At 35.1% G+C, this 19,757-nt stretch overlaps 1 protein-coding gene across 8 annotated transcripts in view; it reads left to right on the top strand.

The window, feature by feature from the left end:
* Positions 1-19,757, top strand: part of WDR17 (WD repeat domain 17) — a 45,332-nt gene that overhangs the window by 12,923 nt on the left and 12,652 nt on the right. For all 8 annotated transcript variants that reach the window (XR_007376164.1, XM_048940979.1, XM_048940978.1 and 5 more), the window contains exons 2-16: positions 2,963-3,091; positions 4,084-4,267; positions 5,803-6,033; positions 6,708-6,959; positions 8,313-8,435; positions 8,781-8,968; positions 9,961-10,129; positions 11,929-12,020; positions 13,122-13,204; positions 14,049-14,135; positions 15,693-15,857; positions 16,141-16,343; positions 16,426-16,575; positions 16,663-16,793; positions 18,488-18,613. Coding sequence is in view for 7 of the 8 variants with exons in the window: in XM_048940973.1 (XP_048796930.1) it covers positions 2,963-3,091; positions 4,084-4,267; positions 5,803-6,033; positions 6,708-6,959; positions 8,313-8,435; positions 8,781-8,968; positions 9,961-10,129; positions 11,929-12,020; positions 13,122-13,204; positions 14,049-14,135; positions 15,693-15,857; positions 16,141-16,343; positions 16,426-16,575; positions 16,663-16,793; positions 18,488-18,613 (2,313 nt within the window). In the remaining variant the exon portion in view is untranslated. The remainder of the gene's footprint in view (positions 1-2,962; positions 3,092-4,083; positions 4,268-5,802; positions 6,034-6,707; positions 6,960-8,312; positions 8,436-8,780; positions 8,969-9,960; positions 10,130-11,928; positions 12,021-13,121; positions 13,205-14,048; positions 14,136-15,692; positions 15,858-16,140; positions 16,344-16,425; positions 16,576-16,662; positions 16,794-18,487; positions 18,614-19,757) is intronic.

The raw sequence follows: 19,757 nt of genomic DNA on the forward strand, positions 1-19,757 counted from the left end.
TCCCAAGTACAAAAACAATAGAATTAACAAGATACGTATGCTTTGAAAAGAAGTATAATTGTAAAGGATTATGGAATTGCTTACAAGAAGTTTAGAGTGCTTTCTACAATGCAGCTTAAGATATCTTACTTATGTAGTTTGTTTTTCTGTGGGTTGGTGTTTTTACACTAGGAAAAAAGCTGTACCAGAAATTGAAGTTTATAGTGCTTCTTAGGCATAAACTGTGAAATGATAGAATATCACAACACAATGCTTGTCATTCACGTGATAATCTTATTTAAAGGATGCTTTTATTTGGGTGTCAGACCTTAAGAAGAAAAGTACAGGATCACTCATATGTGGGATGCTCCAGTCACTTAGTCATCTTAATAGCCTTATGTCCAGGTCTCTCTTGAAATGGGGAGCCCAGAACAGAATGCAGTTGTCAAGGTGTGTGGCCTCACCAATGCTGGGTGGAGAGGAAGGATTGCTTCCTTTGAGCTGCTGGTAGCACTTGTGATGCAGTCTAGATCTTTTAGCCTCCTCTGCCACAAGGGCATGGTCTTAGTATTAATTCATTTCACTGATGTATGTACAAGGAGAGTTCTAAAATTCTGTTGATATGTTAAGTATTTATACTTCAAGTGAATGTTTCCTTAGTGATATGTCTTGATCTTCCTATTTGGAATTTTTAAATTCTTGTAAGCAAGTGGTTGTGCTTAATACATAACAAAATTTGTGCCTAAATTATTTTGTTGCTTTCATATCTAGTAAAAGAGAACTTTGGAATTTTTGTTTCATAATGACTTTTTCAAATTTGCTTTGGCCTGTAAAGGTAATTGTGTAGAAAGTATGCCCGAAAATAGTTCATCCACAGTGACACAGTTGCATTTCTGAATCATATGTATAAATAAAAGTCTGAAGGTGAACTAACCTTAGATTACTAGTAACTTCCTCAGAAGTGTGAGGCTAGTGCCTATTCTGCTATTAGGATATGTGCATGGAGTACTTTGTAGTTTTTCTGTTGATAGCTATAGCCCTACTACCCATAAATAAGCTTCTAAATGACTGACCAGGCTTTGTTTTCTACAAGAGAAATAATAATAATAAAAAAAAATCTGCAAGCCCTATTTTTTAATCCAAATAACTGAGTCGTAATGTGAAGTGACTATCGATAGCAAACCCATCCTAATATGTTGTTTGTTTTTGTTGAAAGTGTTTGTATCATACAACTTGTTATATTTTGTCTTAGAAGTACTTAGTATGTTGATTGTTTGCACTGATGAAAAAGTGTTTTAAGGGTAGTGCTGCACTTTAACAATCTGTCACTCTTACAAGTGAGAATGAAGTTCATTATAACATAAAATTGAGAATAAAGTATGTTTGTTAATTTGCAGGGAGGAGTAAATTTTAGCAAGCAATACCTTTGCAGATGTTTGCATTCTTGGTATGTAAATAGATCATAGAAAAATGACCAGGCTCTTGCTATATCTAGGCAGCCTTTTGATATATAATCATTTATCAAATATTGAACTAGATGTGTAACTGATCTGGCTCAGCAGAGCACTTCTGTTCTTATGTTAAGGTCAGCTATCCTCTCAATCTGAGCGGAGAAAGTAGTTTGAGATTCCTTTTGTAATATTGTTTCTCATATATATACATACATTTTCCTCTGGCATTTGTTTTCCAAGGACCTTTTCTGCTACAGCTTTTAAATTCTGTGCAAATGATTATTTCCCTCATACACAGTAGAGGAAATGTGTAGTTAGAGTGACTGACTTTGTGCAGACATGTAATGCTAGTTAGCAGAGGTGATCTAGAGGAAAATCTTGTTTCAGACACTGGAGTCATAGATTGCTAAACAGCACCACAGTAGTGCTGTAGTGAACTTTGCTTTTTATTTTCCTCAACTCACAGTAGTTAAGGAAACTTAGCTTCTCTTGAAAGCATGGTGATGTTAAGTAATTCATATTTGTACTAAGCTAGTGGTATAGAATCGCATAGGTTAGAAAAGACCCCTAGGATCATCCAGGTCCAACCCATGCCCACTAAACCATGTCCCTCAGTGCCAGGTCTACGCATTTCTTGAACACCTCCTTGAGCTGAGCAGTCTGTTTCAATGTATTACTGTGCTTTCTGAGCATTTTCTTTGTATCCAACCTGAACCTTCCCTGGAAGAACAATTTATGGCAATTAACCTCTTGTCTGATCTGTAGTTTTGTGGGAGAAGAGGCCCAGCACAACCTCCTTTCAGGCAGTTGTAGACTGTAATAAGGTATTCCCTGGGCCTCCTTTCTCCAGAGTAAACAGTCCCAGCTCCCCCAGCCGCTCCCTTTAAGACTTGTGCTCCAAACACCTCATGGCTCCACTGCCCTTCTCTGGTCATTCTGGTACAGGTTTCGATGTCTTTCTTGCAGTGAGGCACCCAAACACAGTAGGTGTTCAGTTCGAGGTGCAGCTTCAGCAGTGCTGCGTACAGGAGAATGATTACTCCCCTGCTGGCAGTGCAGTTTCTGAAACAAGCCAGGGTGCCATTGGCAACCTTAGCCACACGGATACACTGCTTGCTTGTGTTCAGCTGGCTGCCAACATCCCCAGATCCTTCGTTTGTTGTTTGACATAACACACAAGTGTTGCACATGGTTTATTTTGTCCAGATGCCTCTGTGGGTAATGAAAAAAGAACAGCAGAGATGACGTTATGCTTTGATTTAGAAAGTGTTAAAATCTGACTACAGAGGAAAGTGAAGAACAGCTTCAGCTTGTGCAACTCGAGAATGATTCGTATTTTCATTCACTGTTTCCAACTTCCCCATATCCCACAGCTCTAAGAGATTCTTATGAGGGGCATCGAAATCCCCTCCTTTTGTAATGCTGAGAGAGCCTGTGAACAAAATGAATAAATTATTTATGGAAACAGAAAGGTGTTGATCTGTTCTGTAACATGTTTTCATGCTGTATTTTAATGATTTTCTGTCTTAAAGGCAAAAATGTCACATGTTAGACAAGTGGGTCTTCTAGCTGCTGGATGTCAGCCATGGAACAAGGATGTTTGTGCTGCTAGTGGGGATAGATTTGCCTACTGTGCTACACTTGCTATTTATGTATATCAGGTAAGACTTCTTATTTAACAGACCAGTTGTTTGTTTGTTTGTTTTAACATTGCTGTCTATATCACTTTGAGCCCATTCAGTATATTTTTGTTTGGAAGCATGATTGCTGCTGAGAAGGTACCTGTGTAGTACTCAACCTCCTATTCAAGATACCTTTTCCAAATTATTTTTTCTGCTAGTTAGAATAGGTGCAAAAAATTATTTAAATGTTGTATTTGAAGTTGTATGTGTCCAGAATTATTTGCATAAAAAAAAACAAACTCAGTACAGCAAATGCCTGAGATGAATGAAATGCACTAATAGAACAGGTTTTGAGAGGGAAATGAAGAAATTACATGATTTCATTTGAAATGTAAAAGTAATCTTTTAAGGTAGCTTTAATCTGTTGTTGGGAACTTTGGACATGGGTCTGTGGAGTTGTGAATTCCTTGGCCCGCCTTTCTTTTGTTTGGTACAAGCTATTACTTCCACTGTTTCTGAACTGCAGAGCAGCGTGGTCTTTTAGAATTCCCAGTTGCTGTACACCAATGAATAAAAAATGTAAATACTGTCATGTGGAATGTTCAGACTGAGAAATACTGCAGAATAAGCTTATTTTAACTGTGCAAGTTAAACTGATGGTGGAATTAGAATAAAAACTTGTGTAGAGTTTAGGAAAAATTTCATACTCATTTTTCTATTCTGTCATTTGTAGATTACCTATAAAGAATGTACTTTAGAATCGTTATGTGAAAATTGAGTGCAATTATTAAAGGAATATAATTGTAAGTGAAAATAGTAACTTACGTTAATACTGTTCGAGCTGATTGAATATTTGATAACTTTTCAGTGTAAGTTAAATACATAATTTAATTTACTGAGATATCAAGTAGTCAATAGTTAAATCCATCATAGTTCTATCTATAAGCCTGAACTGTTCTGCTCAATAATATTTAAGGTGAATTTTCAAAATATTTATTTATTTCTAAAATGGATTTTGACTTTTCGTTTAGCTGGATCACCAATACAATGAATTCAAGCTCCGAGCAATTATGTCTGAGCATAAGAGGACAATCACAGCCATATCTTGGTGTCCACACAATCCTGACATGTTTGCGAGTGCCAGCGCAGATAGTTTAGTAATTATTTGGAATGTGACTGAACAGAAAGTCGTGGCCAAACTGGATGATACAAAAGGTATTTCAGATGTGGAGATGCTTGTTCCATACAGCTATTCTCAACATAAAATAAAATGGAAAAAAAAAAAAGTGAACAAAAAGTTCAAAACAGTTCAAAAAGAAAGAATAAAGTACTTGACCAATTCAGGAATTTGTTGCCATTGATTTCTAGTTGAGCAGAAACAAACACTTTTATCCTTATAAAAAGGATTAATAGTTAAGATTTAAACCTTACATCATGTATTTTCATGGTAACTTTACGAAAATGAAAGCAAATAATGTAGCAGTCAACAGATCCAAATAGAAAATATCCATGAATTTGAAAGACTGTTTTTATTGAAATATTCTAATGCTTGTCCAAGTGCATAATATCTCAGCACTTAAAACTACTGATTAGGAGAGTGTAGTAGACATCTAGAGTGTTAAATGTCTAGACCTGTCAACTTTTCTTGTTCAGTTCTGAATCATTCAGTCAAAACCAACTGGTTATGTTTTCGTTACCAGTTTGTTGGCCGTGTTTGACTCTTGCATTTACGTTCTTGGAAAATAGATGCTGCCTGTGAACAGTCAGTATCTCAAGTTCTTCCAGGATACTTTTGGACTTGCTACTCTCTACTGAAGAGAGTATTTAGGATACCTTTGAGTATCTTCTATGTCTTGCATATGCTGCAGAAGGAATAAGTAGGGAAGCACACAATGATTTGATCTAATCAAAACAGAATATTGGCTCCAGTTATGCAGCAATGTAAAAACTGATCCTGCTTCAACCAAGTAACATTTTTTCTAATTTTAAATTTTCTAAAAATAATTTTATTTTTAGAATAATCTGTTTAAACCTCCTGATAATGTGGTAGTAACAAAGACAGCAAAAGTATCATTTAAATATGTCCAAATTGGAAGAGTTATGAATTTTCAGCTTGAGGAGAGTTTGTCTTGTTGTTTACCCCTTCAGACACTCATTAAATTACAAGGATAATTAGTGTTGGAGTTGCTAAGTTTGAAATCTTTAACCTGCTGACCCTATTGGTAGGTGTTATGTGACTGAATTAAAACTGCCAGATGTCCAAAGGTAAATATTAAGAAACTGCCTTAATTTCCAGTTTAGTCACAATAATGTCTTTTATCTTTAAATTTCATTGTGTTTTGCAAAAATAGAAATTGTAAGCTAGCATTTACTATGTTGCTATTCACTTTTGCAAACAGCTTACAAAAAAAAAAAAATAGTAGAGAATAGAATTGTGAATGTAAGAAAGGAATGCTTTATAGGATCAAGCCTATTCTCCTTCCTCGTGTGATTGTTCTTGGCACTAATGAAATCAAGTACAGCTATCATAAATTACAGCCCATCAAAGTAGCATTAAGATAATTTGAGAAATATTTCTACTTTCTGGATAATGTAGTTTATTTTCACACCATAAGGTGTTCCTATGTTTTTTTAAATTTCAGTTTAATAATTTGTGTATAAGAACAATTGTACAGGTGTTCAGGATGATTGCTGATACTGGGCCTGACAGTAAGGCAGTGTATTTCAAATCGTTATTCTGTATGTTTCAGGAATTCCTGTGTCACTTAACTGGTGCTGTAATGAAGATGACGCAGTTGCGTTTGTGTCCCACAGAGGTCCCTTATACATCTGGACTATCTCAGGACCTTTCAGCGTGGTAACGGCACATGAAGGAGCACATAGTTTCTTGTCAGATATCTGTCTGTTTAGGTGGCATCCAAATAGAAAAGGGAAGGTAGTCTTTGGACATTCTGATGGAAGTCTGTCTATTTTTCAGCCAGGTAAAAACTGATATGGTAAAACATGTATATGTTTTTGTTGTGTATGTATGTTTTTATATGCATGTAATTCTGCTCTTTTTTCATTCAAATTTTTATGAATGCTTGCACACATTCAAAACTTATACTATATCCACTTCTTGTATATCACAAAAATTATTTAAATGAAAAGCATACAACATTTTTTTTTGTTCTTCTGCCTTTTGTGATAACACTGAGATTTTTGACCAGTTACTGAATGAGAGCAGACACAAAATTCTGCTGAACTCTTTCCCAGTAATTTTTTTATTCTGCGTAGACCAGTTTGAATTTTTCAATAGTCTCTTACTTTGCTTCTATGTTGTTTTAGAGTTCTGTCTTTTTGTCAGGCTTCCTATAAGCCTGATCTTGAATACCTCTTTTACTCATGGTAGTTATTGGGACAATGTATATTCTTTCAATATAAATTGATTAATCATAGTAACAGCTGTTTCTGTTTTTTGCTTATTAACAAAATAGTCATCTGCAGGACTACTTTAGGTTAGATATTGCGAAGTCAGCTTTCTTGAGTTCAGTGCAGCAAACAGAAGAGCAGACTACAAACAATTTCAGGGGGAGGCAAAAGTGAAATTAGCAAAGTATTCAAAGGACATATTTGTTATCACTTTGAAATAATCTGTATTCTTGTGCTCTTAAAGGGTTTCGAAACCAGAAGCATGTCTTAAGACCAGAGCCTCTTAAAGGAGCAGATGAAGAAGATCCAGTTACAGCACTGGAGTGGGACCCTTTGTCCAATAACTATCTTCTTGTTGCTAATTTACATAATGGCATTCAACTGGTTGATTCGGAATCTGCGTTCTGTCTCATAAAATTTAATTTTCCCAATGCAGCAGCATCTGTTCGGTGTTTAGCCTGGGTTCCTAGTGCACCTGGAATGTTTATAACTGGAGGTAAGCCTTTTATTTCCCAATTTATGGGAAAGTGATAAATGTAGCATCTGGTTTTCAAAACTGATATCAAAGGTTTGATCTCTGCTGCTTAACATCTCTACAAACAGAAGAGTATACATTATACAAAAAAGCCCCCTCAAGTATCTGTGTGGAAAAGAATAGAAAACTGTGCTGAACAGTGTACGTATTTACATGGAAGTGACTTCTAACTACTGTTGCTAAATATTTTCCTTATGCAGACTTCAGCAATAATACTGAAGTTACTTGGGAATAAGAAGTGTTGTGCTAGTGTGCATCACTTACTCCTCTGCTTTCTCTGTTCTTTGGGGAGTTTATCATTTTTTTTAAACTATTTCCTGCCTCTTTCTTATACCTTAAAAATTAGTGTCAAGGTAGAAGAACCAGTGAGTAAGGAAAGTTAAACTTTGAGAACGCTTTATAACAGGAATTCTGTAGAGTATGTTTGCTGTATTTTAAATAATTAATATCACTAATTACTGTTTTTAATAGTGAAATTATGGTAGAGGTGTCTGTACTTGCCTACAAGGTTTTTTAGGATCCTAAGTTCTAATTCATTGGTTTTGGTTTTCTTTGCTTCTTTGTCCTTAAATAGAATCACAGACTGACCTGGGTTGAAAAGGACCAGTGATCATTTAATTTCAATGCCCTTGTAACGTGCCTATTGTTATTTGTTATGTTGCCAACTGCTAGACCAGGCCCAGAGCCACATCCAGCCTGGCGTTGAATGCCTCCAGGGATGGGGCTTCCTGGGCAACCTGTTCCAGTGTGTCACCACCCCCTGAGTGAAAAACTTCCTCCCAGTATCTAACCTATACCTTTCCTGTCTTAGTTTAAAACCATTCCCCTTTGTCCTATCACTATCCACCCTTGTAAACAGTTGTTTCCCTTCCTATTTATATGTTCCATTAAAGTATTAGAAGGCCACAATGAGGATCTCCCTGGAGCCATCTCTTTTCCAAGTTAAACAAGCTCAGTTCCCTCAACATTCGTCATAGGAGAGATGCTTCAGCCCTCTCATTACCTTAGACCTGGACCTGTTCCAAGAGCTCCATGTCCTTGTTGTGCTGGGGGGCACAGACACAGTACAGCAGATGGGGCCTCGTAAGAGCTGAGTAGAGGCAGACAATCACCTCCCTCTCCCTGCTGGCCGCTCCTCTCTTAATGCAGCCCAGAACACAGTTGACCTTCTAGGCTCCAAGCATACACTGCTGGCTTATGTCTAGCTTCTCATCCACCAGGACCCCCAAGTCCCTCTGCACAGGGCATACAAAAATAATGTACATGCAGTAAAACAGAGTAAATAAAAACATGTTTTTATATTTGTAACTTCAGATTCTCACGTTGGTGTGTTACGTATTTGGAATGTTTCACGTTCGGCACCTATCGATAATTTAAAATTGAAGAATTCTGGTTTCCATAGTTTGCATGTGCTAAGTTCTCCTCCAAAGAAGAAGTGTAAGTGTACTTTTGATTGTTATTCATTATGATGCAAGCAAGTTAAGAGAGTATTTTTTGTGAATCTTGGCATAGTCAAGTCACTTTCTGAAATCTTGTGGTTGTTCTGTGGTTCTTAGTTAAACAGAGCATCCTCTCATGCCAGTGAATGGATGTGTAAGGGATAAAGCCCTTTATGCAGTCCTTTAGCAGACCAGGCTTTGTACTCCCCTTTATATATATATATGTGTGTGTGTGTGTATGCACATGTGCATATATGTATAAAGTATCTGGAATACAAATTTTCTCTATATAACTATTATTACATAAAAAATAGAAACACTTGTCTATTTTTCTTTTGTTAAGTATTCTCGTGTCCATCTCCTACTAAATATCCTCATACATCCTCAACAAGTGAGGCTGTTCCTCCTCCGACTTCATCACAAAAGCAAGCATTTTCTCTTCCTCCTGGCCATGTTGTCTGTTGTTTCATGGATGGTGGTGTTGGCCTTTATGACTTGGGAGCCAGAAAGTGGAATTTCCTTAGAGATTTGGTAGGTCACTTTTTTTCTGTTTTGAAATGATGTTTTGGCTTACGTAAATCTGTTGTCATTCAGAAATGAAGATTTAAGAGTTTTCTGGTTGGTGGTGATGAAGTTTGTTTGCTTGTTCTAATTGAAATATTGCTGATACTTCATGAACTTCTAAGAAATATTACCTTTGGATCTACCCTCATATCAGCTTGTTTTGAGGGAGAAGTTTGTGATTGGGTTCATCGCATATTAAGTGAACCTCTTTTTCCCTGATTGGTCCGTTATTCAAAAGGATTTTTTTCTCCACTCAGTTTTCTTTGAAAACCTTAAATAGCTTGCAGGTGTACTCCAGTATGTGTTTGAATAGAGGCTTATGTTGTTTTCATTTTTAATTGATTTTTTTTTTTCTGTAAATCAAATGAGGCTTAAAAAATTTGTGTTTATTATTTGCTTCTCATGTTCCTGTCAAGTTAAATTCCACAAGAGTGTTTTAATCAGTTAAGATGGGAAAGTTCTGAAGGGTTGAAGTATAAACTGCAATATAGAAATGTCCGGTTTTAGAACATGGAAATCACTGGAATTCTAAAAAAAAAAAAACTTATAATCTACAGAACTGGACTATTTTAGTCAGATACTCTTTACCTGAAAGGTAACATTAATTTCTGTTTTACAGTTTTCTCTTGCTTTTGTTTAGGTTTAGATTTTTTAATTATTATTATTATCAATTCAATTCCAATGGACAATGCATCCCTGGCATTGCATCATCCTATTGTTTTAGGGTAACATATCTCTGTTTTTAAAAATGTTCTTCAAAGGATAAAGTGTTATAGTCTTAGCTATTTTAATCCTTTTTTCTTTTAACTGAATAGTCAAAATGTGCAGAGGTTTTTGAACTCATAATTGGTCTAATTGCCTTTTAATAGAGCTGATTTTAGAGTTTACCTAGAGATGGACTTCTGGGGAGAAAACATTAAGTGTAATAAAAATGGATTCAACTTTTTTTTTCCTTAAAGGGACATACTGAGACCATCTTTGATTGTGAATTCAAACCTGATAACCCTGATCTTCTTGCTACAGCTTCATTTGATGGTACAATAAAAGTTTGGGACATTAATACTTTAACAGCGGTTTACACGTCTCCTGGTAATGAGGGAGTTATTTATTCCATTTCGTGGGCTCCAGGTAAGAATATTTTGCTTAAGGTATATAAGATCTTGAGTCAGCATTGATTTGCAGCAATTTGTGTCACAAAAATGTTCATTTTAGACAGAAGGGTATCTTGAAAGTTCTGAAATGTAATCAAAGTAACATATTTAAGCCTTGTAGAATCCAGTTCTTCAGCACCTGTTCAGATTTACCCGTGTGAGGAATGATCTCTGCATTTCATATTAAGTCTGTAGGAAGGAAACGCTCCAGTTTTTCTAACGTTACGTTACAGAGGTGATGAAAAGGCTTCCTTTGCCTGGGAGGCAATTGTTTAGAAGTGTTCCAATTGTATTTTATGCTGAAGAAGTTGAATATGTGTGTTTAGTTCTGGCTCGTCCTTAAGTGGTATTCTAATCACTGAGCTGTGTATTAAAGACTGCTTTTTTGTTAAATACTGTTTTTTAGATGACACTGAAGTTGGTGGGAAATTTTGATGTTGGAACTGTTCTGCAACATATTTAGCTGAATTAAAGAGAACATTTATGATAAGAAGTACTGATGTCATAGGGTTCATGTGACTGAATAGCAGAGAAATAGCACATAAAATTTTATTGTTTTTTTTTTTTTTCCTCAAGTTGAAATTCAACAGACTTTCCTATGAATTCAAACTCTTAACAAGAAATATTGTTATGGGAAGCTGAATGTAGCCTATATAAATGAAATGAATTGGCACTTCGTATCAGAGCATCTCTTGCACCTTGTTCTTCACAGATGATTTGAATTGCTCTGTGTAAATTATGACAGTGTGAAAAAGGATGTTCCATTTTTTCAGTTGCTTTGTTTTAAAATCTTTGTTTTTAAAATTTCAGTTTGTACTAGCACCTCACATAAAGAGAATAACTTGTTTGTGAGGGGGAGGAGTAGAATTGGTGCCTTTCAAGATTTGAATTCTGAATGATTAAAAATGCAAATTAGTAAATTTAGGCTAATTGAAAGCATGTCCTTTAGCTTGTGTACTCTTTAGTTCCTTACACTTCATTGTTACCCATCTCCAACAGAACATCTTTCACATCCCTTATTCCTAGCAAGTTCCTCCCAACCTTTGTACAATTGTTTAAGCTTCATTCATAAAATATACTCTGGTATTAAAATATACTCTAGTATTTGTCATTACTTGACTTTAGTCTCAAAAGAACTTTTTCTATCTTTGTCCCACCAGAATTTCTTTCCATTCTGTATATGCACCTTTTATCTAGACTCCCCTTGTACAAATTGCCTTTTTTTTTTTTTTTCTATGTCGGGCATAGTCGTTCACTGTGGTGAGGAGAAGCTTGATTTCCTGATTCTCACACTGGAGTCTTATGTTGTTATTTCCCACTTCATAGAGTATGAGTACAGACTCAAGTACAGACTTGTTACATCAGGTGCTGCCTGGTGCAAGATTTAGGAGAACAAAAGAAGTGCAGCATTTTGCATGGTTTGTATTTGTACACAGGGAACTTCAACAGCAAATGATCTGCTTGAAGCATTGAAGTTGTATGTGTTTCTCAGTTTGAGTCTTTTATCAAGGTTTTATCAAGGTTTTATGCTTTTATCAAACGTTATTTTCTTGTTACTTTAACAGCAAAGCTTTCAGCAGGCATTGAGAATACTTTTTTCAACTATACAACTTTTAATTTACTCTTTGTTCAAAACAGGAATGTAGGAAAAAGTGTGAAACAGGTATTTACTACTTAATATCAAATACTGGCCTTAAAGTGTGGAAAAACTACTGGTTTTGTGCCACTGTTGATTTCACATAAATTGTGATAGCTTAAAAATGTCTTTCTCTGAAGGAGATCTGAACTGCATAGCAGGTGCAACATCCAGAAATGGTGGCTTCATCTGGGACATCTCAAGAGGCAAAATAATAACACGATTCAGTGAGGTAAGATTATTTCCTTTTTGTCTATTGAATGTAAACTAGCTGTTCCCTCTAGTACCAAATAAATGTAGCAATTAAAAAAAAAACCAAAACATGTGAACAATAGCCTATAACAAAAGCCAATAGAAAGATGTGAGTGCCAGTTTGTTTGTGAGACCAATGAAGTCTTTTTTACTTCCTCTGATAATGTTTGCAACCTGAGAGTAGTGAAGAACCAGATAGTCTGCAGTATCTTAAAAGTGGTTCTATAGTGATATACAGCAAAAGCAATGTGGCTTCTTTCTTAGAAGTGTAAATATATATGGACATAGACTTCAAAACTGAGGATCAAAACATAAAATAGTGAGATGGTGTTCCAGATTTTGAAACATTAAACCTAGAAAAGAATTTCAGTTGCTGAAGTCTAGACTAATAAAACTGCCTTTTGAAACATGCTAAAACATGTGGCTTATTTAGAATCTTGCCTTACGTTACCAGTAATCTGTACAGGTTTGTGTATGTCCTGGGGCAATAGCTGAAAGAGCATGCAAGTGGCACGCAATGTTTTGTAGTTTACTGTTTTTTGTATTCTCACTATGTAGCTCTAGTCTTTGTGTTAGACATAGTTACCTGTGGCTACATCTGTGTCAGAGGAAAAGGCTGCTGTTTAAGAAGACAAATGTAGAAAAGAACATCTTTAATAAAATAAAGCAAACAACCATTCAAGAGTTCTAACACATCAGAAGATTGACACATTGCTACTATTAAACAACTGTTTTTGACCTCTGGTTCTGATGGACATCTCACTTAAGTTTTCACACTTACTCATTCTCACTAATTTTGATATTTGATAAAGTAGCTAGCATTTATTCAAGCTTCAGATTCATGAGCTGCTTATTCTTAATCCAATTTTGTTTTCTGTCCTGGAAACTAGGACAGTTTTACTACTGTCTGTGTCTCCCACTATGGCTTTACGCACTTGGGACCTCATGGTTTTGTACATTACACTTTAGTGGGAGAAAACGGCTGGAGCCCATAGGAGAGGGGGGAAAAAAAGCACAAATCAATAGATAAGAGAAAAGGGTGAGTTATTTCTTATTGATAGGTATTTTGCATTTTTTGAAGCATGGAAGGAATGGGATCTTCTGCATTGCCTGGAGTCATAAAGATTCCAAAAGAATAGCAACCTGCAGCGATGATGGATTTTGGTGAGTGTTACTGGAAGGAAAAAAAAAAAATTGCACATCTCAAGCCAGTAGATTTTGACAACATCATCAGTGATAAATTTTAAAACCCTACTCACTGGACAAACTTTGGGATATACTAATCTCCTGTATTTGCTAGGATATATTTTTATGATATAAAAATTACAATAAAGGAAGTGTTTCCAAAAGGAATGGTGTCTGACATTTTGGTACTGAAACCTGTTTCATAGATTTTATTTAGCAAAATGTATCTTTGTTTTTTATCTGTAGGTAGAGCAGACACTGCTCAAAAGCTATTTCCTTGTCTTCATTTTTTTTTTTTTTTAACTTTAAGAATCACTATTATAGAACAAAAAAGTATTTCCAATTTTATTATTATAGAAGGGTAATAGTTTATTTGCAAAAACTATCAAATGCAAGGGAAGAATTTTTGTGTAATGTGTTTCAGTACTTCTAAAAATCTTCCTTTCAGCTCTTTCTAATGTTTTTCTTTCAACCCTAGTCTAACAAGAAGAGGAGAAACTTCATATTCTATACAGAAATAAATCAATTTTTTTAAAAGATCTGTTCATACCTGTTTTATCATCATGACTTAGATTCTGGGCTGTAAGAATTCTTTAGGGATGGAGGTACCACAGTGTGAAAACTTTATAGCTCCGCTGGAGGAATGTTTCATAGATGATGGAGTCCAATTAAACGTTTTGCTGGGAAATATATGGAACTGTAGCTGAGGGGTAGGAGTAAAAGCTTCTTTCTGTATGCTTTTGTTGCTGTGTATTTATTTGCATAGAATCAAAGCTGACTTTTGAATAGCATACTCATAATATTCTATTGTAATTGGTTTCAGTATTATTCGAACCATTGATGGCAATGTTCTTCACAAGTACAAACATCCAGCTGCAGTGTTTGGCTGTGACTGGAGTCAAAACAACAAGTGAGTGGAAAATAACCCTGATAATTAATATTTACTATTGAAATGGATTACCAGCAATGCCCAGAAAGCTAATTTTTTTTACAAAGACTCCTTAATAGATTCCTAAAAAATCTATCTTTAAACTAGAAGAAAGAAAAACAAATTGAGTATCATGCCGTTTAATGGCAGACCTGTATGACAAGGCATTATGTAACCTGTTTTGGAAATGTATGTACTGCAATTAGACAAGGCATGAGAATCTCTTAAACTACTGTTGAACACCCTAGACATCCACTAGGGCATCATATTATGCCTGAGCCAATAAGTTCCTGTCTCTCAGATGGTAATTATTTCTAGGAAAACCATTACAGTGCAAAATGCCTTTCAGTTCTGGCAGCTTCTATGGTACTGCATTATATAATAGAATCATGCTGTTAGATCCTTCTCACAAAAACCTTAATATTTAACAAATTCCTGATGCATTTCTGACACGTCTAATTCTTGCCAACTGTCCAGTTCTGAGAATACCTTATACTACTTTGATAGCTGTTTATGGATATTTATGTCTATAAACGAATTTGCATCTAGAGAATTGTGCCCATTCTATGAAGTGTCATTAGAAGGAGCCCAATGTGTCTACGCTTTGAAGAGTAGCTGATAATTATTCTATGACTATAAATAATATAGCTGAATAAGAGCCTTGTATCAATTAGAGGTCTTAAATTAATGATTTACATATTCAGTTTGAAAGCAAAGATGAATCAAAGCAGAACATGAAGAAACTCTTCCATTAAAATTTTAAATGTTTGTACATCGTGCAATATTATAAACTGATAATAAGCATTGATTTTAAAAAAAGTATGGCAGCATTTACCCCAGTGACAAACAAAGTAGTATTTGAAAAACAATATATTGGTGTAAGACCTTTAAAATAACTAAAGAATTCTTTGCAAATACTCGAGTTCTAATTAATGTTGGAGTTCTCATGAGTGGTTTTTAAAATAATTCTGTAGTAAGGCTGTTCTTTGCTTCTCCCCTGAATTTTATCAGATTGTTTCTTGGTGAGTTTCCCAATGTGCAGTTTGTTCTAATAGCATGTAAGAAATCTGCAAGAAGGGACAAGAAAGGGCTCTGTTGTAGGCCTTATCCTCCTTGAATACTTGTTCCACTCTCCTCTACTTTTTATGTTTTTAATTTTGAAACTTGGGTTTTGAGATAGATATGAACTCTCACAATCTATGGATTTCTTTCACATTCTTTTTTCTATTTCATTAAATCATAAAGCAGCAGTAATTCAATCTAGTAATAATTCTATTTTGAGTTCTGAATACGATATACTCACTATATTCAGAAGTGTTTGATTTAGACTCCTGTACAAACACTATTCTTCACCCTTTTTTCTGATTTCATCTATTCATGAGGTTATTAGTAATGGCATTATAAAAAGACAAAAGGCAAACAAAAATAAGTTATTTTTAAAAGTGAATTGCAAAATATGCATCATATTTATTTTTAAACTCCAAAATCATAAATACTTATGATTCCAGTGACTAATGATTTACAATTTTTATTTTGTAGAGACATGATAGCTACTGGTTGTGAGGATAAAAATGTTCGTGTTTATTACTTGGCAACTAGCTCTGATCAGCCACTGAAAGTTTTTACTGGACATACTGCAAAGGTGTTTCATGTACGATGGTCTCCTTTGAGAGAAGGCATCCTCTGCAGTGGCTCTGATGATGGGTGTGTATTTCTGAACTATTAGAAGATCACAAAGGGCTGTCAAAATGACTTGAGCTCTGTGCTCTTGCTGCCACTGGCACTTTAAGAAGCTCTGGGAATAATACAGTCAGTCAGACCTCTCTGTAGGTCAGATTCAGAATGCTGGGCATTAACTCCAGCCTCTTTTGTAAAATCTTCACAGAAGTAATTATAAGTAAATATTCTGAAGCTTAGAATGTTGCTGAAGTAAGTGTCATTTCAGTAGATGATTTAATGACCATACGTCTTTTGTATCCTGTTCCAGTACTGTTCGAATATGGGATTACACACAGGATGCGTGTATAAATATTCTTAGTGGACATAGAGCTCCGGTACGAGGACTGATGTGGAATCCTGAAATTCCATACCTTCTGATATCTGGCAGTTGGGACTATTCAATTCAAATCTGGGACACAAGAGATGGAACGTGCTTGGACACTGTTTATGATCATGGAGCAGATGTATATGGTATTACTTAAAATATATTTTCTTTCTGTATTAAAATGAATTTTAAGTACTTGACCACGCTTTTAAATTCTATCTCTGCTAGGATTAACGTGTCATCCTAGTCGACCATTTACTATGGCATCTTGCTCTCGTGACTCTACTGTGAGACTTTGGTCACTGACACCGCTTATAAATCCTCTACCAATAAATATCTTAGCAGATAGATGTTGGGATGAGGTTATTGGTAATATAGGTAAGTAAATTGTTTTGAATGTTATACACGTTACTGTACTTAAAATTATGTATGCATATATAATTTATGAATCTTTATGTGTATTAGATCGTGCTGTAGAATCTGGTGCTCCTCCTTTGCTGTGTGGTAAAGTTTCCAGAGATATTAAGCAAGAAGTGGAAAAGATGGTAGGAAATCCTCGAGAAGAAAAACTAAGGTGGTTTTCAGAATGTTTTTCTGTAAGTATTCTATAAACTTAAGGATCATTGCGACACCTTAAGGATGTTAGACAACATACTGTTGGCAGTTTGTCCTGCTTTCTCCTGTAAAGTCAACCTCCAAAACAAAAGCTTTTTTCTTCTGCTGTTCTTTTCTCTCTTTATTGAAGGGAACTCAAAAAACAAGCAGAAATCAAATCTTTCTCTTAATAATTCTGCGTGCAAGAATGTGTGACTGAATTTGTGAAGACCAAGCTTTCTTAAAGGGAAATAGATGGAACAGCTTAATTTTTCATAAGAATATGAATTAGACTTCTCTGTTGAAGCAAATGAAAATACATTTTATATCAAACTACACTGAATTTTAATCTGCCAAAGGGTTGCTGGATAAGATTTAAAGTACCAGAGTCTGTGTGATACCAGACTGCTGTATAATCTTCTAACAGCTGTAGATGCAAGCCACTTTTGCTTGGGTGTCCATCTGTTGACTTTGCTTTGTTGCAGAGTAGAATTTCCTATAAATCACTGTAGCTTTTTGGTGCAGTTGAGTTAAAATTATCAACTCTTGAATCTCTGTGAGCACTTAACCTGCATGGGAGCTGAAATTGAGGTAGAAAAAGGCCAAAAATGTCTTAGGATTACAGTTTGTATGAGACACTGATGTTCTGTAAATGAATATGCTGATCTACAAAGACCAACTTCATGCAAAATATGTGTATGCTTTGATTTCTGGCTAAATTTTAGGATATGATGCTGAAACACTCTTCCTCAATTGCAAATCCTGAAATTTCCTGACTGTTCCTTTAAAATGTTCTTATACAATTCCTTGTTTGATGAAAATGCTATATTTTGATGTCTTATGTTAATTCTAGAATACTAGAATTTTATACTACAGAATACTAAAGTTTTCAGAGAATAGCTTTTTCTCATCAGCTGTTCAGTGGTTTTTAAGTCCAGCACCTGCTTAAACTACTGTGAGTAGATTCTTCTGGTTTTTACCAGCTCAAAAATAACAAGGCTTCTAAACATGTCATTTTTTTTATTCTTATAAAGGTTCTTTCAGGTCAAAGGCTTAATGATTTTTTTTTTGGTAAGCATTTCTAATTACTTATTCCCTTCAAGTATTAATTCAATATAAAGCCATTATCGTCCTTTTACAGACAAATATTGCAATACTAGACCAGTGTAAATGCTTAAAATTTTAGGAAAAAAAACTCAAAAAATATCACTGTAACCTGTAAGAACTTGTGTACTGATGCACCAGTCGTGTCTCTTTCTTAATGCAGACAACTGGATTTTGCGTTGAACTTGGGCTTGTTTTTTGTTTACCTGGCTCATGCATTTCTTCCACAAAAGATAGTAAACAACTTCTTGGATATCCGTTGCAACCCAGCAGGTACTGTTTTATGCCTGCACTAATTACAACATAGCTAGTATCCACTAGGAAAGAAAAGAGGAAGATGATGAGCCTTCAGCTGTGACTACGCATAAGCAAATACTTAAATTCATGAATCTTACGGTATCTTCTGTCTTCAGAAATGAAGGGGTTTTATTATCTTGAATGTTGTTTTCATAGTAAACTTTTTAATTTTAAAACAGTCTGGAATTATATTCCTTGGAATTGATCGGCGAGCATTTCTCCAGGTCTCAGCAAGTTTTGTTTCTCTTGAATATTATTGTAATACAACTTTCTTTTTCATCCATAACAATTTTAGCCTCCAGGAGGCAGCAAAAATTTGTGGAATTTAGTTGCTGTAATAAAAGGACAGGATGATAGTCTGCTTCCACAAAATTACTGCAAAGGAATTATGCATGTCAAACATCTTGTTAGATTTAGAATGGTAAGTGAAACATAAATGTTATGTGAAAATTGTTAATAATCTGTTTATTATTTCACTCTTAAAATAGCGTGTGATCACAACTTCATGTGTGAAAATTATTGTGCAACGTTAGTTCTCTGTGCAATACTGATCTGTTAGAACAGGGGCTTCTAGGTGAGTCTGTAGTGATTTGATAAATACTATATTAAAATTCTAAGTTATATCCTATACTCAGTAAAGTTATGTTGTAATATAGACCCAAAGTTTATATGTGTCCATATGAGGGACAGGGATATTTATGTGTGAAAAATAGGGAAGAGGCAGCAGAAATAGGCTGTCTGGAAGGAGTGGAAAAGCAAGAACCTGTCGTTAATGGAAATGCATAGCTTTAGACTGATGCAGATACGAATGCAAAATTCCAGTACCAGGAATTATTTATATGTGAATATGCAATCAAATGTACAATTTGTACAGAATACGAAGATATGTGGTTGTTTCAGGGACTTCTCAGGGAAACTAAACAATCCCATGTTCTAACGACTGAGTTGGAAATAGAGGAAGGTGATTTATTTGTGTGAATGAGGTCATGCTTAACTGCCACCTTAAAGGACTAAATACCCACTGAGTATTATGTGCTGTTTGCTATTGCATGCTGTCTTTTTTGTGTAAGTCAGAAGACTCTTATTAAGGAGTAGCCTTATGTATCTTAAGGCTGTGGTGATAGAAACTTTTTATTGCAGATGTTAACTGTGATTATAGCAACTACATCGTAGCAAAGTAAGATAGCGGAGGAATTTGCTCTTACCTCTTAAACCAGAATAGAAATTGCAGTTGTTAGAAATATCAGTTATTTATTGGTCATACGGGTGTGACAGAACATTAAACCCACTGTCTTTATTCTTTCTTTATTTGGAAATCAGTAGAAGAATAATAACTATGACTTCTGGGAACATTTTAGATTCAAAATAGAGAGATGCTTGTAATGGACATTTAGGTGAGGTGATATTACGTATCAGAGAATGGTTGAGAATGAACCAAAATATGTAAAAGATTGAAGGACATAACAAGGAAAGTCTATGCTATTCTGAGAAGAGTTTTTCTTAAACTATCGCTTTTGTATTCCATTGTAATGTTTGACTATAATGCATTCTTAACAAAACTTGTT

This window comes from Lagopus muta, chromosome 4 (assembly GCF_023343835.1).
Source record: "Lagopus muta isolate bLagMut1 chromosome 4, bLagMut1 primary, whole genome shotgun sequence".
Classification (NCBI taxonomy): Eukaryota; Metazoa; Chordata; class Aves; order Galliformes; family Phasianidae; genus Lagopus; species Lagopus muta.